The following is a 26,747-nucleotide window of genomic DNA, read 5'->3' on the forward strand; positions in this document are numbered from 1 at the left end:
GGTAGTTTTTCCTCTTTCTTTGGCTGGGGGTTATCTTAGCTGACAGTAAAAGACAAGGAGGAGTATAAGATGAAAAATATTCAGGTTGTTTAACTTCGTTTAAGAAATAGTTTGCATACAGAGAATAGGTTTTATTTCTTGTTGTTTAGCCAGAATAATTATTAAGATCCTATAATGAATGTAAACAATTTTATATTTCATTGAAATATTTTTTAAATAATATGCCATATTAAATTCTGTATCCAAATATGAAATTATTTTAATAACATTAAATGATGAAGTATTTAAAGAGCATTCTGTTGACTTCAGCAATGATTGATCATCTTGCAACTTGCGGCTTTCAGACAGCAATTGGTAATATGCACCAACTGATTTAACACCCCATTCTGAGTGTCCCTCTGTTTTTGTTTGATATTTTTATGGCGAAATAATAATGAACTTACTACAGAATTTACTTTATCAGAAGTTTGACTTGCTATATTGTAGCCAAGGTTATAAGAATTAAGAAAAAAATAGATTCTTTGAAGTAGATACAAGGGAAGCAATAAAATTTAGATAATTTCTTCTGGCTACTAACAGAATTCAAGGAGACATAGGTTGGAAAACTTTCACAGGTATTTTTGTTGTCTCTTAAATTTGGAAATTCAGTCTTTATGATATAAAAGTATTTTGAAAGAGAAAGAAAAGGAATGTTCACAAAGTCCTGAATATTTTGCTAATTCATGGGGTTATTTTCTCTGTAGGAGAAATGTATGCAGGAAGAAGAGTAATATTGTCCTATTAATCAGAGGTGCAATTCACAAAACAAAACTGCCCTTTGGAATATCTGGGAAATGAAAGGCACTACAAAGTATACAAATTAACCCTTCTTTGGTTTCAAGTATTTAGTGTCAGCCTTCTCATGCCCTTCACCTATGGTATTTAAACATCTCCATTATATGTTTAGACTCATAAACCAATGTGTATAAGATGCACGTGTGTATTTATACACAACTTCTTACAGACATTCATCTCACAGCCTTGTATGCTGGTACTCTCAGCAGATTGGAATGGGTGCATTAGCCACAGGTGGAGTAACACCTTTCTCAGCAACAGCCTCGCCTTCCCTTCTTTTTAAGTGGCAAAATGGGGCTTTTATAGTTGATTACTTGCAGGTCTGCTGGAAATAAGCAAATTGTTGCTCTGTTAGAACTTTCAGCCTTCTCTCCAACTCCCTTGTTTCACAGCTTCCTAAAAAAAACTTGGCACAAGTTTCTAAATAATGTCACTGAGTTTTGTTGTCAGCACGAACCCATCTTGCAGCTCGTTCAGATAAAACTGCAGTAGTTCTGTTCTCTGTGTAGGGTCATAAGGCTACTCAAGAAGTGGTTGCTCCTTGAACTTTTTTTTTCTATTAAGTAACAGTAGGCCAAGAAAATGGAAATTTCTACAAAACTGGGTAGATATGGGTTTTCTCATTTAATAGGAAGTCTAGTACTCCTGCAGATGACACTAGAGTGACTGTAGGGGGTCATATTGAAAGTCAGTGTAACCCAGTATTGTATCTCCAGCAGAGGCCCAAAGTGGACGCTTGGGGAGGAATATAAGAATGAGGCATGTAATGATTTTTCCTTTGTGTAGCATGGATTTGGAGGCTCAAAAAGCACTCAAACTTTTTGGAAAACAATTGTACTTTATAGGTACTTTGAGACCAGAGTCCATTCTCTACTAGCCCAAATAACAGAACATATTCGGTAAATGCCAAAGATATTTTCTCAGGAAAACAAGTTCATTATTTTTTTATTATTTTCTTTAGGAGTTGTTAAGGAATGCCATCTATTTGCATTTTTCTTTTTAAATAGTTAATATTCTAAGTTTGGAAGAGTAACTTCAGTAGTTTAAAGAGAACCACCATTTGTTTGATGAATTTCCCAAATCCTTAACATGAAGAGGAACATGGGTCAAGATGGGTCGTGTCAGAAAACAGACAAAATAAACTGCTTTCTATTTCAGGAAGTTCCGGAAGAGATGCGAGAGCTGCGGGAAACATCTAACTGATACTCTGAAGAAACAGCAGACTTTTGTTGGCTTCCTCAGTTGTGCTTAATTTGCACTGTTGGCAAAAACTCTGATTCTGTTTTAAATGATTCTCTGGGCCTGTCTTCTGTTAATGCAGTTATTATCTCTGTCTACTGTTAGCCAAATTTGAGGGTAGTCTTTGAAGCATGAGGAAAGTGATGTGCTGGAGGAGGTGTCTGAAGTTCTCATCCTTTATGGAAAGAGTATATTGTGTTACAAGTGTCATTAGCTCTTTCAAGAGATCTGTCTGGGATAGTACTTTTGTCTGGATCTGCTTTATGAACTAGAAAAGGTACTTGATTAAGAATTGTACTTTCAGTTTTCTTTTTCTGGAAGCAAAGGCAAGAGAAAACTATTCTTGATTCTCATTCTGGACTCAAATTCACACCTAACTTGTCCTGTCATCAATCTGCAAAAATCACAGGCTTGAAATAAAAGATGCTTGGTATAAATAAAGCTTACAGCACATATAAAAATAGGAGAAAAGAGTTCAATCTAGTTTAAGTAATGATAAAATAAGTGTCTGCAGAGGTTTAACTAGACAGTCATACACAAGCAGAGATCATCAATTCTTGGCAAAAATATTCAGAGGATCAGTCTTAACTGCAAGACACTACCTAGACACAGATAACCTCCAGAACATGTCCAGATTTGGCAATTTTACTGAAGTACTCAGATAACGTAATACATATTTCAACATTTAAACATTTCCTTCTTTTGTCTATCTGTGATATAAAGCAGCTCCCACCCACTTGACGTTATAGACTAAGTGATTCAGATCTATTGGCTCTTGGTTGTGGAAAAATCTGCCTGGAGGTCAGTCGTGGTTCATACCACAAGCAGCCATCCTTTTTTTGCTCTGCTTAACTTCAGCTGGCATTTTTAAATGAGCACATGTATCCTTATTTTCAGCTGTGTTTGATTAAAGGTCTGCATGGAGTGTTATGCCAAGTGTAAGGACCTCTGTGTGCTCTGTGCATGTGGGAGCCTGTCTGTGAAAGTTAGCTGGCCCCTGCTCTGTCCAAGCACAAAGTAAAGGAGGTGACTGCAATTCAAAGGCTAGAACTGAGAGAGAGCCTAGAGGAGGCCATTGCTGCCACTCTGGTGGTATCGCTGTATGAGCACCTCAGCAAATTGATCCAGCCCAGAAACTGCTTTAATAGTCTCAGAGAAGTTCTGCTGTGTCCCTGAATGTCTTCTCTGAAACTAAAGGAGGCTTCTACTTGGCCCTCATTTCCTGTACACAACAATCAGACTTTAGTAATTGGGACTTTTCTGATTTACGAACCCACATGAGACTTTTTGGATTCATTATGCATGAAGCAAAGTGTATTTGGGGATGAATAATGTTCCTTCTTTTTTTCTTTTCACTGAATAGTTTGGGGGCTAGGGGTTTTGATTCCTTAGGTATTTTAACAGAAATGCATTTTTTCTTTTGACAACTCTCAGAAATATGCTCCTTTAAGAACCTCCTACATGGTATGTATTTGCAATTTGTAAACATAGTATGTCAAAGAATGATTTGATTCAGTGGCAAAGCAGCCAGCTATTTGCATGTCATGAGGTCTAAGGGAAACAAACTGACCCTCAGCCTTCCCCCATCCAGCCAAATTCTGATGGGACCCTCAAATAGCTCTGGCAAAGTGTTCTGTTTCTTTTGGACTTGATGAATGCTTGTTTCTGTGAAGGCGTGTAATTATTTCTTCCTTTATTTTGCTGCACAAGTTACCAAGAGAAGCAGCTTAAAACAAAATGTGAGTATTGAGACTCTTTTCTGTTATTACTTTATCTGATAATCTTTGAACGTGGTAGTATACAAGGTACCTAATTTAATATTTTGAGCAAGTAAGCAGGAACTTTTTTCTCACACACAAAACTGCTAATTAAATTAGATGTAGAATCCTACACATATAACAATATTTTTTTGTGTGTGTGTACCAAAAGAAATACCATGCCTTTCCTTTGGATGCAATTCTTTACGTTGTATTAATTGGCTCACTCACTAATTTACAGAAAGATTATTTGAGGTTTGCTTTGTAATGGGATGAGGATGAATTTTGTTTACTCCAAAGAACAAGTCAACAATGTGTATGCTGTCTCCTGTGACATTTTAAACCCCATTTTTATCTCCTTTCAAGCTTTCATAGCTATTTGCTTTTGCAAGAAAAATTTCTAGATATCTATCAAGTTAAGTCACTTCTTTCTAGCGTAACTAATATTAACACCGAATGTGGATTGTTCTTGTTTTTTGTGGTTTTTTTCTTTGGAAGTAAAACCAGTTTCCAAACTGATTTTTTTACAAGTCAAAATATTGCTGGAAACAAGAAGTATCATCTCCCAGTTCTCCCCCCATCAGATACTTTAGCTTTCAGCTATCATATTTTTATGATCAAAATTATGTTTGGAATTTGAAGGGAAAGAGTAATATTGAAAGGATATATCACTGTTTACTGCAATGGTGCTAGAAATATGTGTCTCTATTAGAGAATTAAAAAATTATGGGTAACAGTGGCAATAGTCCTTAAATTACAGTCTATGTATATTAACTGTACTGCTACATGATTTCATAATGGCAGTTATCAAAAATAACGAGATTTAAAATTAAACTTGGAGAAAACTATCAAATGTAATTTTCACTTCAATAATAAAAATGCTTAAAAATATATTTCTTTAACCATCCCTGTTTTCAAAAACAGGATGATTGTATATCTGGAGCTGGGCACAAAATCTCTTACATTTAGAAAGCAAGTTTCAGATGCCTTTGTTTTATTTGTGTTCATATTTTTCTTCTTATTCATGTAACAAGTTGGCATTTCTTGAGCAACTGAACAGACTGTAGTGGATTTAATATATTAACATTATAACAGATTGCTGATGGTCTTCCCATGTAATTTCATTACACTATTAGGAAAGTCACTTTGATTCAAAGGTGTTTAATTGGTAGAAACTTTCGATGACTTACTAACCAACTTGTAGGATTAGAGGATAATGAAATCAAGAGCTGCTTGAAAAAGCTTCTGAGCTTCTCAGAAGCTCAGCTTCTCAGCTGAGACCTATGGTGTATCGAGGTTATTTGCAGGCAATCATAATTTACAAAACATGTATTTTTGGTTGACTTGCTAAGACGTGTTCTGTGGGCTCTATACCAACAATCCCAGCTTTCTTCCTTTATTTTCCATACCTGAGTTTTATTTCTCAAAAGAATAGTTTAAAACTTTTAGTATTACCTCACCATGGACAGATAGAAAGAAATGTAAAAGTCTTAACCAACATGCTTCCAAATGTCAAGCCCAAAATAAGAAGGTGAAATTCTGAACCTGTTTGAACAAACAGCCCTCCTGTCAACTCAAGATCTAGATACCGTAAAGGCTTTTAGATCACCTGGGGAGGAAAACCGAGCTGAGTTTTACTGCACACTTCCCTGCCAGTTTAGGGTAAAATGATATCTTATTGCCTAATTCTAAGGCACTCATAAAATTAATTATTTCCAGTTAAACTGTTCTATTAAAATTTCTAAAGCCCTAATTTTGAAAGTTGGTGTGGCAAAATGCTGCTGATGCTCCACTTGGGCTCCTGCAGCTGAGTTCATTCTTCTGGGAACAAGGCACACACACAGCTCTTATGAGAACATTTTTTCTCATACTTGTTTTTTCCTGTAAAATTTCAGTGGGATGAAATAAGGAGAGTTTTGTGGAAATATGTAAACATTACTCAAAAAAACCCGAGTTAATAAAACCCCATGGCATAAAATTCTGTAGCAGAGATACAGTGAAGGACAAGACTGTTGCAAAGGCTAACTAAGTTGCCTCGGTTGCCTTCATAATGATGGCTAAACTTAATTTCTGCTAGAAATCACCCCGGAGAGAAATCCTTTAAGTACAAAACATGCCTTGCTCATTAGCCTCAGGAAGGTTTAGGTTAGTTTCTGTGAATATCCGCGTTCTCTGATGCTGTGCAGCATACATTAGCTATTGTCCCTTCTTGTTTCCCCTTCTTTGACTAAGAGTTTTCTTTGATTCTACTTCATCCATACTAGTATGTTAGTTTTCTTCTCAGCCATAGTTGCCTTTGAGTTTGAATTTGTTCTAGATCCATATATAAGGACTGGTAAGTTCTTGCACATCTCAGGATACTGTGGAAAATGGATCTGAACACACTGCCCTAACTTGCTGGCCTCACACCTAGAGGCTTTATTGCTCAGAAAAATATTCATCTTCCTGTAAAATGTCTTTGTACATAGGTAGCAGAATGGATAACAAGAATGAGCAAGTGCCAGAGCGTAGTGTAGTTGTTGACAGAACATTTTGTGTAAGAATATTAATCACAACCTCAGAGTCATTAAGGACACTTGCAAAGTTCACAACTGGAACATTTCATTGTCTCAGCTAATTTTGGAAGTTCTTTCTACCTCTGGCACCAGAAGTTGGCCACCTTTGTACAGTGCTTTTAACCACTCTGGGCCAGTGCCGTGGATACAGCCTGATGAGCAGACCCATCTGGTGGCAGAGGTGAACTGACTGGCTTCTTTTGTTCCCACTCTACAGGTTTGCTCTCTGACCTTGAGGAAGTCAATTTATTAACCTTTTCTGTAGACAAGTGTGTTTTAAGATTGCTTTATTGTTGTTAGAAAAACATTCTGAAACCTTTGAAAGGAAGCCTGTAAAATACTTCAGAGGATTAGGTTATAATTCTATTTATCAGAAGCCCAGAACAGTATTAGGCTGTAAATGTACTTATCAGGAGCTCAGTCTTTCTCAAGTGAGCTCTTCAAGTTTCAAATTCAGCCATATCGTGATTCATTTTTGTATTAAAACATGGAAAATTGTGAGTCTGGTTTGCATAAAAAAAAAAGTATAGAGAAAAAACTATTTCATGCTGATCTTCTGATTGTCAATCTTTGTTTAGTTTGGTGCTTGAAAACAGAGGAACCCTGAGAAACATTTCAAATTAAAAGTTAAAAACTGTTTGGGTTAGTTGGATTTTTTAAAATACAGTAGCAGAATTCTTAATTTGTTTAATCGCTTGCTTAGACTTTTTACTGAAGACATTAACCAGTTTTTACAGAAATTAGCAAAAAGGTCTTGGATTGTATTTGTTCCTTAATACAATTTCTGCTGCTGTATTCCACTCTCCTCCTCCTCAGACCAACATTTTTCCCCACAGCAGGTCAGAGTTATGGTCTCTGAGCATCATCCTGTACTGAAACCAGTCAATTCCATTCGACGTGGTTGCTACATTCTTCACATCATCACTTGAATAGACTTTACTGGTTTCACAATATCTTTGAGTTTAATAACTTGTTCTTAAAATGTTCCTAAGTGTTAGAAAGGAATTTCTTCATTCTTATCAAATTCCCTCCAGCATTCTAAGATTTTAGTGATGATTTTTATTTGTCTGAATCAAATGTTGACTGTCTTAGGTGTTCAGACAAACTTTAGTCTTAATTTTCTTTCAATCAGAAAAGGACAATCCTACATTGGAACCAACTTTTAGTTTGTGTGTATTTATAATCGTAGAAATAAATCCACTCTGAAAATCATAGTGCCAAAAGCAAAACCGAGTACAACAGTGGCTTCACAAACTATGATTTCTGTTGGTGTAGTAAGCAGCCCAGGGCTTGTCTGCAGAACCATATCATCTGTTTTCAGTGCAAAGCTTGATAAGAAGGTAGCAGACAAGCCTGATGGAGCACTGTAAGCAGCAAAATTGGCCATTCATTTGGCCTACAAATCAAAATACAGCAATAATTGAAGTAGGGATCTTACATGCCGATACTATTAATAGTAGCCTTTGCATTTCCTAAGCTGTAATACCACCTCACTTACCACAATCTTTTAACAGGACTGAGATCGGAAAACTACTGTCGGTTCATTTTGATAAGGTGTCATATTTTTATTAAAAGAATGCTGTGGCTAGGTTTATTTCTTTTCTCAAAAAACCAGGTCAGGTTGGTATAGCACAGTTGTGAGAGAAAAGGAAAAGCCTGTGCCACTGCAGCAGATGCTTTATTATCACTTGGGGGATTTATGTTTGGGCTGGGAGGAAGCAGGTATTTTTTTTTTAAATAGGGTAATGAAAATTCTTTCCAATTTTAGCTTGTTGCTAACATTGCTGCTGATGATGATCTTTTTCTTTTTGCTCATTTTATTTCTTCAAGCAGTTCTAACTAGGTCACAGGGTTTTAAATAACCCAGCTAGAAAAAGTTGTACTGCATAGTCACTTGTATTTATTATTGTCACATCTTAACTAGTTCAGCTCCAAATACTTAATGTTTCTTTTTCTCTTGTAGTACTTGTACATTGATAGAAGGGAAATGCATTAATATTTCCACATAAGTACAATATGTTATTCTCTACATTCCCACCATTTTAATTAAGAAAGAGTAACCCAGCACAAATGTCCTTTTGCTACCAAATTTCTTCTCTCAAAATGAAATCAACATGTCTGTTCCTAGAATTAAACACAATTAGCTTCAAAATTGCTTCTTCAAATGAAATTTTTAAATTTATATAAAAAATGAAATTTAAAATTTTACTAGAAATTTTTCTGTTGAGAATTTAAAATACATTTTAGATCAATATTGTTAAATCAAGTTTCACTTTTCTGAGTCCTACATTTCTGAAACAAACTGTCATTTTCCATGAAGTGTGTGTGTGTGTGTGGGGGGTGTTTCATAAATATATTCTATTTAAATTCAGCAAAAATTTAAGAATAATAGAGTATTTTAGATTAAGCTTAGTGCAAAACTCCGTTTTTCTTCAAAAATACCCAGGTGCAATAACTTTTTATTTATATTAGTTTTGTAAGCTTACAAATGTTTCAAGTTTCAGAGCATGAATTTAATCCTCTAAAAGGGATTAGGAAACTTTCCTCATGAGCAGGTTGTTGCCTAGACATCTCTTGTAGAGTTTCTTGCATCTTCCTTAGGATGGCTTTGACTGCTGAACTGAAAAAAAAATTATACATATATATTTATATATACATATATGTACGGTGATAGATATTTTCCTTCATACAGTTTTTGTCAGCACAAAATAATTTTTAGATCTAGTTTCCCTGCTGAGTCCTGGTGAGGGCTATGTTTAGAGTAGATGTCCATATCCCAAGCTCTCTTTTACTCCTCTGTATAGGGCAGAAGAGCAGAGTACTGCCTACATTTCTTTCTGACAGAGCCAAGATTACTGAAGGCATCCAGACCTTTGCATCTCTTCTGTAAACTGGTCTGTAACAATTAATACCAGCTTAAAATTTAAAATGATTAGTGAGGAAAAGGAGTTTTGACATGCATGACTCTGCAACAATAAAAATAATAAAATCTTTCCTGTGGTGAACCAGATACCACAAACAAGCTGGTAACTCCTTTCCATCTAAAAGGACACAGCTTTTGGGGACTCATCTCTAAGTATACCTTTTAAAACCTGTTCTCCAAGGATATAGGCAGCGCATATGCATTCAGCATGCATTCAGCTTCAAGCATGTAATTGTTTCAGCTGACAGCAATAGCATTTCTCATGTGTTTAGACTATGTGCACATCTAGCTTTGATAGGGACTCACAATAAGGCATCCACAAAATCTGTTTTGTTGTTATGGGAATGACCTGACTCCTGCTCAAACACCCATAAGGGAATACTGAGGGGTTTTTTTCATCCTCTCTCTTTTGTCATTCAGCAGTGATACACATTTCTGTGGTCCATTACAGAGTCATCTTGCATCTCCCCTTGCAAGGTGAGACTCCTCTCACCCCACTTCTCTGGCCTGGCAAGGTCCCTCTGGAAGACAGCATACCCACATAGTATATCAGCCACTCCTCTCAGTTTGGTGTCATCTGCCAATTTGCTGTGGCCTGACTCTGTGGCATGGCTCTGTCCCATCTCCAAGTCATTAATGAAGATGTTGAACAGTATTGGTCCCCATGTCAGCCCCTGGGTACATCACTAACAACATTATTTTAAATTGTCTCTTATAATATTGTACACGGGATTCACTAATGACTTCTCATCCACATCTTGGGCTTATGGTTGCTTTGCTTTTGGAACTCAGGCAGTTGAAGCTAATCAATGTTAAACTGTCTAAATATCTTCTAAGTATCTAACTCATCAGTTAGTTTGGATAGACTTTATCACATGGCCCTTTTGTACCAGATGCAATCCTTAAGCCTGTTTTATGGTTTAATATGGGAAGTATGACTGAGAATACTGACAGGATTTTACATTACAAGGTACACCAATGCACAGCTGAAGTATTTCATCACTTCATTTTATTCCATAAATCTGACAGCAGTCAGAAAGGAATGAGTTCCATAATGAGCACAGGAGAAAACTGGCTTTACCACACTATGTGAAAACCTGCAAAAAATGTGGGTAAGAATTATATCAGAAAAAAGTAAAAGAAATTATTTAGATGACTACACCAACATTTGAGTTTGCATGGTGTAAACAAAGCAGAAGGCAATACCAATTAAGGAGAAAATTATGGAATTCCTGAGATGCTTGATCCCCTAGCTAAGCCACAACTCTTGTCCTTTTCGCTTGTAGTCATGGGGTGTGTAAACAGAGTACAATTCAGTACAAATTACCAGATCAACCTCTAAATTACCTGCTTTCCCTAGACAGGCAACCAAAATGGTCTCACTTGTGAACCTTGAAGCAATATAGTCGGATTGTTACAGCAGCATCCTGGTTGGCATCCATCTTGGCTGCTTCAAGGAGAATGTCATCAGTGAGAGCTCTGCACTCACTCAGAAACTTCCAGAACCTATGCCGTGCCACAGAGATAAAACATCTTGTTCAAAGTTAGCATCTGTCTCTGCTTTCCTGTAGATAATTGTCTTGATTTGTAATATATGCCCCTAGTTCCTCTTGCTACTCTAGCCAATTTTAGAAACATATAAATTATAGCATCCTTAATGTCTGCAAAGGTATGTGATGAATTGTTCAGCAGTTCTCACAAAAAAAAAAAAAAGGTGTGAAAATGAAGTTAGCAAGTTCATGCAAATAATCAAAATCATGTTAGAAGGTAAAAACATGTACTTACCTGAAAATGCACAAGTACCTTGGGTGGCTTGCAGGAGTGTCCTCCTCATAATAGATCAAATTGGTTTTTTTATATCCTTCAGTCCTGTTCCAAGGATTTATTTTGCCATCATTTTTCTTTCTTTCTGCCTCTCTAATAAGGAGCCTTATTCCAATTATTATATGTTCTTAAAGAAAAAGATGGTGAAGTTCAATGGCAGGTATATTTAGTTTGGGAAATAATCCATTAGAATTGTCATGAAGTGAAAGATGTAATATTTTACCTGTATGTATATATCTGCAAGCAGATGTATATATTAAGTCCCATCTAAGTAGTATTAATGTTTCTGGGCTTTTTATACCTATATAACATAAGGGGGATCAACATGTATTTCTAGAAAACATCAAGATAAATTATTGAGATATATTAATATTGTGGCTGTGCTTTTTAGCTCCAGTGATAAAACAAGCATTCTTTTCTTGATGACTCTACATTTATCAGGATTCACAACTTCACAGCCATTTTCTTATGGCTTTCTTCACTGGAAGTCTTCTAGTGCTCTGCATTTTATAGGAAATAATTTGACTCTACAGAAAGTCCCTGTTCTATTTGTTGTAGCTAGAGTCTATATTAATCTGCTATAACAGCAGGCTGACTAGCCAGCTCTGTTGTTTTATTTTCATCTGGTTTATCATTCGTACCATGAGACTGCTGCATTCTCTGAATTTGACCCCAGGGACCCCAGTTACAATATCCTCATGTCCTTGACAACATCCCTCTGCGCCTCCTTGGAATATTCTAACACTAGAAATGATATCATGTATCCATGCCTACTAGGTACATAAAAATCAACAGTATTTAGCTTTGTTCCAATTTAAATAACAAAATCATCTTTTCCCAAGGAATGAAGACACACAAGAATCTTTCCTTGTGCCTAGGACACGAGTTAGCAGCTGGAATGCTGGAGTCAGCGTTTCATTCCATGAGAGTGAATAGCATCAGATCTCCAGAGATTTCTTAACTGACCTTCAAAACACAGAGTCTAGCTTCCAGCAAACTTAAAGTAAACATATTTCTCTAGAGATTAGGATCAAAGCACAAGAAAAACATTCTACTCAACTACGTGGTGCTCGTACCATTACTTGTTTATTGGAGCAAGGCTAAGTGGTGCTGGGAGAGATGAGATTTGCTTTTTTTATTGCATTAACTAATGGTAAAAGCACTTCTCAAAGGCTACCTAGACCTTTGCTAAAAGATTTGCAAAAATCTTCCTTCTTTTTCATACCGTCACTGCTTCATTCCCAAACATGATCTTATATCATCATGATCAAACTTTGAAGACTTTTTCTGAAGTGAAGCCTTGGGCAACTCTAACATTTTACTAGAGGACATTTTACCCAAGGACACCCTCAGGATTTGCCTCTGGTCTTGGGGGTACTTTTTTAAAATTCTCAAGCAACCACTGTCATCTGTATAACAGAAGTAATAGCACCTTGCTCCCATATCCATATAGGGTTTTAGGAGGGTAATTATATTACAAATTCAGAAGTTCCTGAGGTATTACAGTACTGGGTCTTGTTTGTGCATACAACCTGGGCTTACTGGAACAGATTGAGTTCCTGGAGGGGGGTGGGGTGGAAGTGAGGGATGGGGGGGAAGTAATCAAGAGAATCACTTTCTAAAGAAAATTATTTTGTATGCAGACTCTTTGATAACTTTAAAACATGATTGACATTCATTAGAACGAAAAAACAGAGATGTTTCTGCAGATAAGTGAAGTTATTTGTTGGTAAGCTTTGTGCAACAAAAGGCACTATAAGTGACATAAATTCTTTATCTCCGCCCTGCTAGGATTTTGCTTTTGCAACTTTTAGGCTGATTTGAAACTCTATTAGGAAGCTGGAGTACTGATTCAGGAGGAGATCAGGAAGGTGTACTCAGGGTTATCCTCTGAGGCAGTTGGTAACTCTAATTTCCACAGAAAAAGGAATGAAAATTCCTCTGAAACCTAGTTTCAAGCTTGTCATATGACCTTGAATATGGAGCACAGTTAACCCCAAACATTCCTTGATTGTCTCCTTAGACACCAATTTATACTCCTTCCCTGATATAAAAAAAATCTTAACCTTGATTTTGATGATGACTGTAATTGTGCACTAGATGCACTGAGCTCTGTCTGGGTTTTATATGTCATGTTGTGTAAATGTACAAGCCAATGGAAGTAATTTTCTCATATAAGTGGGTTCATTTGTTTCACACTCGAATTACTGTTTGATCTTCAGGAAATGGAAGTCCAGATTCAAACTCTATTATACTATTATTCAAAGGATATCACATAAAACACATCTGAAATATTTTTAAACAAGCATGTTTCCCACTAATCTGAGTTACAGATTATTTCCTTACTATACCCTATCTTGGTTGGCAAAAATATTAAGGGCAATAAGAAATACAGTAAATTAATTCAATGTTAAAAATTTTCAATTTACAGGAGCAACAAGTTTTCCATACCTTGTGCCAAACAATCAAGTCATTACTTTTGGTCTAAAACAAGTATAATAGCCTCCCTCCCTGCCCCTTTCCACCATTTTACCACTACATCTCCCAGAATAGGTCAGTCAATGCCTGACCTTATGCATCGGTGCTGGTGGAGACCTGCAGTAGTTGTTCTTTTCTCACAGTTTGGACAACCATTTCAATTTAGATCTTATGAAACAGAAACCCATAAAATGCCTTTTTAAAATTCAACTGTGGGTATAAGCCAGGCAGCGAGTGTGTGAAAAGTAGGAGGGCATAACTCTTAAGTGGACTAGAGGTAAACTCTGTCATAGCTAAGCACTCCCTCAAATCTTGTCCTCCACATGCTTCTCTTCCTTACTCTTAGGCTTTGCATCTGGTTAAAACAAACAAATTAGCACTGTTATTCAAAGTGCAAAAATTTCAGCTGCCCAAAGTCACTGATATGTAAATACTTCAGGAGATCTTCCCCAGTTGTTTTCAACTCCTCTAAAATTTGTGGTTGCTGGTGCTGCCTGCAACCAGCTACATCCAGTGATTTTAACAAAGAGTGCAATCCAACGAGTCCAGCAGATGTTTTTGGGTTTGCTTCACTGTGAACTTTCTGGTTTCTTCTTCCTTCATTTCCAGGAATCAAGACCCAATTTTAGCAAAGTGCTGATGATCCAATCAGCAACAAGAAGACTGAAATAAGTCTTCATCTCCACAATCCTTAAAACATTCAGCATTGCAGATCTATAAGCAGCTGAGGTTTGGATACTTATCCAAGCCTCTTTAGCCTGAAAAACTGAAGGATGGGAAATTTGTACAACTGCCTCTCAATAGATTTGTGGTATTTCCTGCACTTGTTTGGCACAGAAATATAAACTAACTCACATTATTTTGGTACTGCCAACATGGAACCCAGCAATAAAGAAATATGTAAGAAAAAAACAATCTTTTCCAATAACAACAAGGGAAATTTTCTCTGAGTTATGATTTTGTTTGACTTATGATTTAGTTTATTTCTCTTTATATTTTACTCTTTTGCTGTCCACGGGTATTTGTGTGACCTTACATTGCCACCAAATATTAGCAGCACAGTTGGGATAATGCGAAAAACAGGCATATATCCTGGAGTCCCTTGTCTTCCTTCTGTTCAGTTAGGTAGATGTGGGGATACTTTGAAAAGGAAGGAATGAACAGAAGACAGGAATATCAAGAGAAAGTCAGGAAAACACCATAAAGTGCTTGCCCCTTCTCTTTGGCCTTTTTATAACTCCACAGTTGGTTTCATTTTGGGATCATTGCTTCTATGTCCATTACCTGATTTCTGGATAAACCATGTCTTAAAATCCAATTGATAATGCTCATAATACCAGTAGCTGTACACAGAGAATGTGAAGATGGCTTCATTTACAGGTGTCTGACCTGAAATAGTGTTAGCACGATTAGAATAAGCTGAAGCAGTCCTCTTGTTCCCCATCATGTTGGTAATACAATACAATACATTGTTAAAGGCTACCATTTTATTATAGAATGACCCAGCATTAAGAAATCTAGGGTACTGCAAATGACCAAAAAATGCCTGTCTAACTTTCACAGGTAATGCAGCATTACTTATTATTTGACCAAGTAAATGGCCATCCACTGAATTACATGATTTGTCCATCTTTCCAGATCACGTGGAGAACCCCAGCAGAATGACCAGCAGTCACACAGACTGCCATTACTGCCTGCAGTCTCTTCGTGGAAGGAAATATGCATTGAGAGATGAATACGCTTATTGTGTTGCATGTTATGACAGCCTGTATGCCAACCCCTGTGAAGAGTGTAAGCAACCTATTGAGTGCAATTCCAAGGTAAACATCTAGCTTTCGATTCTTCTTCTTTGTTAAATTACATACAAATCCAATTTCTTTAATGGCAGATTCTATATCCAATACTCTGCATACCCCTGTGTTGCTGAGGAGACCTAAGCACGGCGGCTGTACATCCACACACAGGAGCAGTGCTATTTTCCCAGAATAGGAAAGCTCTGGGACCAAAGATGAGGAAATCTGCCATATATATATCTCAAGCATACGGCAAGGCTGTGTGTGTGGACCACAACTAGACTTCACCTCCAGTCACACACTGGCTGCAGAAGCTGCACAGTACCAGAGAGATGATACGGTGCTGATGTAATTCAGTGTATCAGGTTGAATGAAACTTTGGAATTTCTGAGAAATGTCCATTGAAAAAATATTTTGTATATTGAATAAATTACTTTTACTGTAGATTTTGACATGCAGGTGCCAAGTTGAAAAGACAACAGGTTTATAATTTACTTATCATTCCATGTGGTTTTGGAAATTAAGTATTTTTTAATTTTTGCTTAATTCCATGCTTACTTTGCTCATCTCACAGATGGCATGTTAGTGGCAATGTTTCCGACCTTGGCTTTCCTTTCAACTTTCCTTTTCCTTACAATATTAATTAATAATACAAATTCCTCTGCGGTCTTTGACAGGGTTTCCAGTACCACATATTTCAATTTAAAGCACATATACTTGACTTTAAGTTCAGATGAAACCTAGCAAAAAGCCTTTGCCTTGCCAGTTTCAGTGTGCAGTGTTCACCTTCTCTCCATGCTCGCTTTGCCTCCATTCTTTTGAAATAAACGGTGAAAGTTACTAAAATAAGTCTCTTGGAAGGTTTCCCCAGCCAAAGCACTTCAGAGCACATTGTCTGAGTACAGGAATCATGCAAGGAAAATGCTGGCTTGGATTTAGACACTCCTCAAACTCTCATCAGCATTTTTGCAAGAGCAAAACTGAACACGTAGCACCAGTCGGGTTCACCTGGAAAACATATGCTTTCAACTCAATAATTTCACTTTTAAAATTGAAAATTAATGACAGGATTACTATTATCAAAGATCATACGCAAAAAGTTGTGTATTTGGACTGAGTGGAAGGAAAAAAATGTGAGAAAAAAGCAGGGGTGACAAGAAAGGAGTGCAACAGGTTAGAGTAATCTAGAAAAACGGCCCCCAGAAATCTACAGCTAATGTCCCACCTCTGCCAAGGTGTTAGAGCTTGGCTTTCTTCCCCTCCTTCCTACACAGTCTTTGCCTCAGGCTGGTCTGGGCTGACAGCCTTCTTCCAGCAAGGTTCAGAGTGCTAACTAAAACAAATTAAAATGTTAAGTGCTCAGCACCTCCTGAAATGAAGCATGGTATTTCTTTCATTTTTAGCACTTTAAAAGGTGGGCACTTGACAAAGGAGAACAATGACATTGGATTTGTGCCCTTTTGTGCTTCTTACTTATAAAGGAGATCTGGAAGAGGCTGGTTTATGTTTGGGGGAGGAGGGCTGAGGTTTGTTTTTGCCTTGTTTTTTTAACCTTGGAAAAATTATATATGCTGTTTGGTCTTTTTTTGAATTCTTAGTCAAGGTCTCATACATACACTGTTAGCTCTTTCATTTCCTAAGCCTGCTGAGCCTTAAACAAACATTTTTCTGCTCAGTTTTCAGGAGGATTTATATCAGATGTAAACAAAAGCAGTGATTTTTTTAAATCTTCCTAATGATCACTTTGTTCTCAATGAGATTTTAATTATTTGTTTTCTGCAATAATGTGATCTTTCTTTTAGTGTTATGCAGTGTCAGCTGGAAAAAAAAAGAAGTAACATTGAAAATACATGAGGTTCATTTCAAATTCTATAGAGAATGGACTTCTTGTCAGGTGGTCTGTGCATATTAAAAATGTTTATAACTTGTTTCCCCTTGAAGGCCAACTGTAAGATATAAAATGATTCTTCCCATAAAAATGTCTCTCTGATGTTACATAAGGAAGGAAGGACCATTGTATCTGCTAGAGCAGCTCCTAATGGCCTCTGCAAGAGATCTACAAAACAGCATGACATTGAGTACTTACATCATTCCTGAGCACACCCCTGGCTGGATTCACCTATCATCTTGTCAAGTCACCACTGCAGTGCTCTCCATTTTTTATTTTAATTCTGTGAGGAGCTGAAGGATAAAAACACTGTGAAGAAATGTTTTCATTAACATGAACTTACTTTCTCCAAGGATCTGGCCTACAAAGGCCGCCACTGGCATGAGAGGTGCTTCAAGTGTGCCAAGTGCAGTCGCTCACTGGTGGAGAAACCATTTGCTGCCAAGGACGAGGTCTTGCTGTGTACAGAATGCTACTCTGATGAGTATTCATCTAAGTGTTTCCACTGCCAGAAGACTATTATGCCTGGTAAGACAACAGGGACCCTTGTGTGAAAAATAGAGCTGCATTTTTAATTTTGAGCACTTTCTTGGAAAAGCAAGCTACAAGGTCCTTGATTTTCAGTACAGCTTTGAGATGACTACTCCTCCTTTCTGTGTAGTACGCTCGTGGTAGTGAGGAGAGGGCAGGCAGATACCTGTGATCTAGCACTAACAGATCTTATGAATCCTTATAAAAAATATCAAGAGTTCAAGACTGGGTAAAACAAGTTCGTGTTATGTCCTTGATTCTGTTGTAGTTCTTAGGAAGCATATCCCTCTGTGAGAGTAGGTAGATAAACTGAGCTATTGTGAGCAGGAGTGACTGATGAGACAGGACATCTGCATGTTTGTCTATCACATTAACCAGACCTTGAGCTTATGTTCTTTATACCATTCCTTTCATTCAGAAATATTTTTGTTTAAACTGTCAAAACATGACAATCTGCCTTCAAATCATTATCAGCATTTTTGCTAAAAAGAATACATTTGTGTTTACAGTAAGTTTACTTCCTGCCATCAGCAAACTTGAAAATTCTACACTTTCCACTAAACTGCCTCTCAGTTTGTGATCACGTTTGTTCAGGACATCCTCTAGGCCTTTCATTGCTACCACACCAGTAAAGCTCATACAGCAGAGAGTTTGCTCAAAAGACACATCTTCAGAGGCATCTAGGAGAAGCCATAGCACTGAATGTGGAAAAATGAAGCTGCTTGCTTAGGCAAGCAAGTACTCAACTTTCAGAACAGATAACTACCCTCAGTGGTCAAAACATTTTACAGATCCTGCATATAACTCTAAATACCAGCTGCAAATTATCTGCTATGGCCTCATGACTACTAGCTTGGGAATTTTTGGTGAAGGATGTCAGTAAATTTTGCAGTGACAAAGGAATTTTCTCTTTCAGTAGATCTAATACCAAACAATAAGGTACAGGCTGTGCAGAATTATTGTCTTAGTATAAATACTAGGTTACTGATGTCATGTTCAACCTGTAACACTGATTTGTAATTTTACAGTTTATTTCCTCTTCATGACAGGTAAAAGCTGTATTAGAGGAAATAAATGTTGTAGCAATATAGTTGTGTTCAGTTTAAAGACTATATACTGTATAAATGGTATATAGTTTACAAAAATGTTGTCAAATAGGCACACCTTACTAGATGTGATGAGAATAGTACCAGAATTTACTCAGGTTTGCATAATTGTCTTCTGGTGTATATTCATGTCTCAGGTATTGCCCCAGAGTCTAGGAGTATAAATCCTTGCAGCAAGTGCCTGAAGGTAACAGTGCAAACAGAGAACCGAAGGGGCATGGGAACACCAGCCCTTCTCTGTATCATTAACTTCCTTCTCATCAGCTCGCTAGCTCTGAGTTGAAAAGACCTAGTAGGCAAAGACAGTAAAGTTAGCCTTCTGATCACTGGAACCACTGGGATGAAGCTGCAAACCTTTTCTGTTTGAATACAACCAGTAGTTTCTCCACTAGCCCCACAGTCCAGGAAGCAGGTAATGTGGGATTAATCTGTTATACTGGCAATTCTCTTCTTCATGTGGAAAAGATGGTAAATTACCTTGCACCTGTCTTAGCAATCTAATGCTACCTACAGGGAAGGAAGTTATGATGGAGATTCACTGGAAAATTCGTTCTCAGTTGTCTGTGCGTATCTTAGACTTATGCTTCTACCTCAAGGTGTACAGGACACCTGTACACAGAGATAAAATCTCTGAAACTCCTCTGACAGGTATTTAACTGAACTACTTTCTGTCCTTGAGTTGTATCAAAAGCATCTAATTAAACATGATAAAAAAACTGTTGATCTAGGATGAAATTATGAGCTATAAGAAGAGGCAGTGTAATACACTGCATCACAGAAAAAATATTTACTTTTAAAAACTTGCCAGTTTAAGCTAATTAAGATAAATAATGCATTTGTAATTGAAGGAGCCTTAGTTAAGGAAGACAAAAGACAAGACAATAATAGATGTAGTAAGCATCCAAGAAATTAATTTCTAATTTATAAAAGTGCTGTGAATCTGAACATTATCACTGGGTTGGCTGGCTTGAGAGAAAATCTGAGTAACTGAAGCATAATCACAAAGAAAAAACCCCAAAAGATTCTATAAGGACGGACTTGAAATCACAGCTTAGGCATTGTAGCACATCTTTTGCCAGGTGATTGTATGGATCTGAATATGTTCTTGAAATTTCAAGTACATTCTTAGAAGCTCTATTAAATTTAAGATAAGTGCTTTCTTGGGTAACCTGCTACTAAGATCGAAGGTTGAAAACAAGAGTATTCTCAACATTTAAAACTTATACTACAAGGCTGTATCGGGGGGGATTGTTCACTTTGGGTTTTTTCAGGTTCCCGTAAAATGGAATTTAAGGGGAGTTCCTGGCATGAATCCTGTTTTGTTTGCCGGTATTGTCAGCAACCATTGGGAACAAAACCATTAATCACCAAAGACAATGAGAATTACTGCGTGCCCTGCTTTGAGAAGCAATTTGCTCACCATTGTTACTCTTGCAAAAAGGTAATTAAACATGTAATGTAAAAACTGTCCTAATGAGACATGGTGGAATGGGCTGGGTCATATAAAACATCTGGTGAACTAAGAATAAGAGCAGAGTCTTCCTTTTGACATTGGGCACTGAAAGCCAACTGCAACAGTGTCAGCTGTTATTAATATTAACTCTGGTTAATATTAATCTAAGACTGATTATCTTTGAAATACACTTATTGACCAAAACAAATGCTTTGGGCTTCTTTAGTTACTGATTGTGATTTTTAGCAAAGGTTAAACAGAAGGTTATGTAAAAGCCTTCTTTCCTTTTGCCTTGGCAAACTTGCCTCTCTTTCCATCATTTTTATGCATATGTTCACATGTACAAGTCACCTAAGCTGAGCAAGGCATCCACAGTCTTGTCTTTTTTTTCCTTGAAATGTATCAGGCAATTATCAGCTCAAGTAACATTCAACTGTTATAACAGTAGTCAAGAGTCCCACTGCTTCAATACATGACACTTTCCCTGTTGCTACCAGAAAGCTTGATTTCAAATGAGTTTTTCCTTTTTCCCCCAAGTACAAATAAATCAGTTCTTCCCTCCCTTGATTTCGCATGTTTTAAAATTGTCTCTACTTGATAAAAAAACTCAGAGTATCATACTATTCATCATACTAACTATTCATCATACTATTCATCATAACTAACGTGATACTGTTTTCTAGGGAACTGTTTTAAGCTGTTTTTTATGGTAGAATTTAACTTATTCTTTAGTACCTCTATCACTCTGGAAGCAAAACAGATTTTTTTTTTCCACTTCATCAAATAACTTATAATTTATGCAGTTATTTAATGTTTACCTGTAAACTTGTTTTTTTTTCTTCAGTAGTTAAACTTTTGAAAGTACTTTTATATATTTTCATGTCTCTACATCTAGCCTTTAATTTGTATTAAATGATCACATGGCAATTATAGTAATTATGTTTGATGTTTATTAGAGGCATTGAGGTTAGCAGCACCAATGTGAAATAATCAAGATTTGCTTCTTAAAAATTCTAGGAATGCAAAGTGTCCCCCTGTATAATAGCTGAAACAATTGTACTTCTTAAACTTGCATCAGTTCCCATAAATGCGAATTGAGCCCAAAGTGATTAAATTGCCAAACTGAAACCTTGAATTTTGTGCCAGTGATTTTTAGATTTTAATGGAAAAGCAAACGTGACTTTGGAATAGCCCAAAACTGGAATATTAAAGGGATCAGGAACTATTTAAGTCTTTTTATTGTTTGACATGATGCAGTATTATTCTTTATTTCCCTGAAACTCTATTCCCCAGGGAAATTTGATGATAGCACTATTTCTCCTTAAGTTTCTCCAACTTTTTCTCCTCCTATTCCAACTGTATTCATTCATTCATTCATTCATTCATTCATTCATTCGCTGTCATGCATGTGATTTGACAGTAGAAACACTACCTTACAACTCATCTTTATAGAATTTTTTCTGTACAGTCTCTCACAACTTCTGTGAAATCAGCTCTTTACCACACATATGGGAGCCATAAAAAACTGAAAATTTCCCTCTTCAGAACTAACCAGTGCAGAGCTGTGAGTGAGTGGCTGGGAATGAAAGTTGATGACACTGCTAAACACCATTTTTTCTTCTTCTAACAGTGTAAATCTCTGTTTTGCTTATACTTCTTTACTGTCTTTCTTCCTATTTAAAATACTGTTTCAATTGTGAGACAGCAAAATACCAGTTCCAATTGGAGATGATTAACCGTTACCTCAGCATCAGTTCTCTCACCCACTGACCATCACTGAGAATTTCTCTTCTGAGAGCATCCCTGATTTTAAACCTTTATCTACAATAAAACAGAAAAATTTCATTAGAAGACAACATGATTATTACAAATTTGGAGGCTATATTGTGATAGAAAATTGAAAAACAAACCACTAGCTCATTGAGCTCAACTGCAGTTAGTCAAATTGAAAATACAGATGAAAAACAGTTGATGTGACCACAGTCTCACCTCTTGTGCATATGGGAAGAGAGAAAACAAGTGGAATTACTTTTGAAGGATGGGACAATCCTTCCTGATTCACACCTTTGTTTCATTGCTCTATCCTTTTTTGTCAATACATTAGGTAATAACTTCTGGAGGCGTGACCTGCCATGACCAGCCTTGGCATAAAGAATGTTTTGTTTGTGCTGGGTGTAAAACCCAGCTGTATGGACAAAGGTTTATTTCCAAAGATGAATACCCATACTGTGTGGACTGTTTCAGCAAATTGTATGCAAAGAAGTGTGCTGCTTGCAAGAAACCTGTTACAGGTGAGTCTCATCTTTTAAAGGGGACTAGACAGCGATGAATCATCAGTCTCTTCCAAAAGCTTTACTTTAGAAAACACCATTAAAAAATAGTCTCATCACAATGAAAGACTGAAGGAGTTCACTACTAGAGAGACACACTCTGTATCACATGTAATATACCTTGCTAGGACATGCTGATTACACATGTTCCCTAATTGCCGAGGAGTCGTTTTATGTGCCGAAAGGAGTTCCTCCATCATTTGATTTGATTCTGCACTAAAATTCCTCCTTAAAAATATAAGAAAAGGCTTTTTTTTTGCTCTTCCCAGGACAGTACGCACAAGTCCCTCATGTCTGTAATTTCTTCAGTTTTGTTTTTAAATGCAAATGTGATCAAGCTGAACACAGATTAATTGCCTGCTGGTAAGGCACACCTGTCAAATTAGAAAGCTTGCCAAATGCAACAAAGCTCTATCACATGCATCCTTTTGTACTTAGATGATTTATAATTAGACATATATGTCACTAGTCTATGACAGCTGAAGTTTTCTGAGAGCATTTGCTGGTGTTCTGCATTGTAATTCTATTATGTGTGGACTAAACTTTTGAAAAAAATACTGCCTGATTCTTACAGGTGCATGCTGCATATGTCAGTGGACAAAGAAAACGATGATTACCCAATCAAATGTGCATGATTTTACAAAAAAAATCCAAACAAACACAAAACAACAACAACTAACAAATCAAAAACATTCAAATCCCCACAAACCTCGAGATTTTATTTCAGATACTTGTGTTAGGAATTCCATGATCTGGTAATTTCCAAAAGATTCCATCTTGAAGAAACTTAGGTGGAAATTATAAATTTCATTAAATCTTGTATAGAAACTATATGTATAAGCATATTGCAAATAATTTTCATAAGAGTTTGTTGGGAAGATCAGCAAATCTGAGCGAACATTCTGATAAAACCATTGTGTTCAGAGCTCATAATGGAATATGCAAGCAAGCAAGTGACTTGTGGCTTTACTTACAATACTTCTCACTGTATTTAAAGTTATGGGTTTTTTTTCAATTCAGTCAACAAAGAATATTTCAGACTATGGATTTTTTGTTCATTTGTTTGTTCACTGTATGCATGACAACCTGATCACACATCAGAAAGCAATCTGTTACATTTCTGAACCATGTTCAGAAATACTGGATTCATATCTTTTTCATAATCTATTTCAGCTCTCGGAAGTGCCAAATATATCTCATTTGAAGAGCGTCAGTGGCACGGGGAATGCTTTAACTGTGCAAAATGCTCTGTCTCACTGGTGAGCAGGGAATTCCTCACTCGGCAGGATGACATCCTTTGCCATGAATGTGCCTCTGCTTCGTAGTTCTGTGGAAAGCTGTACAGCTGCATTATTCTCACTCTGTAACAACACAGTTCATTACTCTGCTGTAAGAAAACCACATAAAAGTTGTAACAGTTATTTAGTCATTCAAGTAACTTTCCCTCAGCAGTTTAATTTTATAATATCTATAACTGCTTATAAAAAAATATAAACAGCCCCATACTGGTTAAGAAAATTATGCAGAAAAGATTCACATATATTTTAAATCTAACTACATTATGTTTTCCTTGTAACACACTGCACTCTGCTGTTAGAAGCTTAAAAATTTACCTTTCATCTCCCATGAAACCAAGGAGGATTGTGAAAAGTCTGTATGGTATATGAATATTGATGAGGCATTAACATTGTTTTACAGACGCAGACTTGGGCATGGAGAGCTAGGCATGTACATTTTTCTATTGGATCATAAAATCAATGAGAACAACTCATAAATATTATATTCGTCCACACTTTAGGCCAAAAAGGTGCTGACAAAGCAGGCAGAAACTGTGAGGAGGAGATGCTTCCACAGAGAGGGCCACTGAGTCAGAGATGCTCCTTCCAGGGCTAGATAAAGGGGAAAAAAGGTCATTTTCCTCCTCTTACTGGGATTGCGATTGCTCCTCAAAAACATAGTCCTCAGGCATTCAAAACACTACAACACAGTTCCTTTCCCAAAATTGGGTAACTGTGCTTAATTTTTCAGACATAGTTGCTCTAGAACATAAATAAACTCATATTTTGAAAAAAGAGGTGAGGATTGCCCAAGACTGAATAGTGCTAATGTACATTTTCCCATAGCTAATATACCTTAGGACTCTTTCTCCATTGTCTTCACTAGGCCTTCAAATACATGCATAAAGTGTACATTTTAATTAGCAGACACAAGAGCACACTCACATTTGTCCCTTTAACCTTGTCCCTTCAAAGCTTCTTTGACAGCGATCAAAGCCCTGTTAATGGCCTTACCATTTCAATTCTGCTAGGTCTTTGATTCATAGTCCATCTTTTTTCTTGAAATGCCTGCTTGTGGACAACAGGCTATAAGTTCTCCAGAACCAATACTCAATTCATGTTACCATGTGCCACATGTAGTTGCCAATAGTGTGTCAAGAATTAGTAATGTTGTCATTGCAAGTTAGGCAGTTCTTGCTTGCAGTACAAGGTCCTGGTTTCTAGGTAGTTGGCTTCAAGAAGGTTCTATCTGCTTGCTAAGCTTCAACACTCAATTGTCTATTATTAAAGGTCATCTAGAGCTGTGTTACAAACATATATCTTCTTCCTTTTTCCATACTGTATGTTACAGTGGCCTGGTTCATGTACTGGGCCATTGTGAATGGAGCAGTGATGTTAAGAATAGTAGGTTCTGCACTGCTCAGCACTGTTTGAGTCTTCATCTAGCATGTCTTTAAGTCACTCTTCTTTAGACTCCGACCTTAAGTGCATAGAATTTTTTGGCTGACTTGAGTGGCCTTTATTCATAGTGAAGACAGCCATTACTTTAGATAGGAGACTGAAAAAAAAGACTTAAAAAAAAGAATATGTGTGCATAGCTAAGCCAAGGCTGAACTGCAGTGGCATAAGATCGGTACAGATAATGACTGACCAACAAGTACATAGCAATCTGTTTTCCAGTCAATAAAATATTATCTTTTGCTCTACGTGGTGTTCATTTTTGGTTTTCAGTTTCCTCTTCCATGCTTTTTATTGCATTCTAGATTTTGATGAGTTTATGCCTTTTCATTTTATCCCAACTGCTTTCTTTTCTATTTACTAATCTCACATGGCTAATACAAGTTCTTGGTAAGGCTTAGACTCCCATAAATAGAAATATGTTTTATTGCATTATGTATATAGACAGATATATACATATACATATACATATACACACACTTATTGGTTCATGGTTATGTATGATGTTCTAAAAGTTTGCGCTGAGTTATCAGAGATTAGCCTATTAGTAAATGTTAATGGTCTTCAATTTTTTAATTAAAATGATGAATCACCATATTCAGGCTTGTCTGTGGGGTGTACCTTTTGTTTGTTTGTGTGAAATAACATTCAGTACATTGCAAGAATGTGGTTTGGGCCCTTTATTCAGTCTTGTCCGAACAATATTCCAGCTTAAGTACAAACTGACGCAAGAATTACCAGGCAGACTCCTAAGACATGACGCAGTCACAGGTCAGACACGCTGATCGTGATAAACCCAGTCTTCCAGCCCTAACATTTATGAAAATGAAATTCTTCTCTGACTCATCAACTAATTATATTTTTAGAAATACCAACTGAATTACTTATTTCTTCTGCAGTAAATACACTACAGTCAAATCTGAAATGGAGCATTTTCACTTCAGAATAATAGTAAGAAATAAATGTTATTGCTATAAATAGTTTGAATAAAAGTTATATTAGATAGCAAATTGCTATTTCTTAGTCTCTGTCACCAGCTACCAATGCCTAAATATAAAGAGTGATACTCTTGTGGTGGGCTGACCCTGGCTGGATATCAGGTGCCCACCAAAGTCGCTCTGTCATTCCCCTCGTCAGCTGGACAGGGGAGAAGAAATATTACAAAAGGCTCATGGGTCTAGATAAGGAGAAAGAGACATCATTCAGCATTTACTGTGACAGGGAAAACAGTCTTGACTTGGGGAAAAATAATTTATTACCAATCAAATCAGAGTGAATAATGAGAAATAAAGCAAAATTTT

General features: G+C 36.7%; 1 protein-coding gene across 2 annotated transcripts; it reads left to right on the forward strand.

Annotated features, from left to right (window-relative positions):
- Positions 1-458: 458 nt before the first annotated feature.
- On the forward strand, positions 459-25,692 carry FHL5 (four and a half LIM domains 5). Of its 2 annotated transcripts, XM_051778216.1 has the most exons (6): positions 459-3,812; positions 15,249-15,430; positions 17,645-17,819; positions 20,200-20,369; positions 22,486-22,672; positions 23,885-25,692. In XM_051778216.1, the coding sequence occupies exons 2-6, from the start codon at positions 15,272-15,274 to the stop codon at positions 24,034-24,036; spliced, it is 843 nt and encodes a 280-aa protein (XP_051634176.1). In that variant the 5' UTR covers positions 459-3,812; positions 15,249-15,271; the 3' UTR covers positions 24,037-25,692. The 2 variants fall into 2 exon arrangements, with proteins under 2 accessions (XP_051634176.1, XP_051634178.1); XM_051778218.1 differs by lacking the exons at positions 459-3,812; positions 15,249-15,430; positions 17,645-17,819 and adding an exon at positions 19,053-19,340.
- The last annotated feature ends 1,055 nt before the right edge of the window (positions 25,693-26,747 follow it).

This window comes from Manacus candei, unplaced genomic scaffold (assembly GCF_025592945.1).
Source record: "Manacus candei isolate 608988 ecotype Guabito, Panama unplaced genomic scaffold, ASM2559294v1 h1tg000011l, whole genome shotgun sequence".
Classification (NCBI taxonomy): domain Eukaryota; kingdom Metazoa; phylum Chordata; class Aves; order Passeriformes; family Pipridae; genus Manacus; species Manacus candei.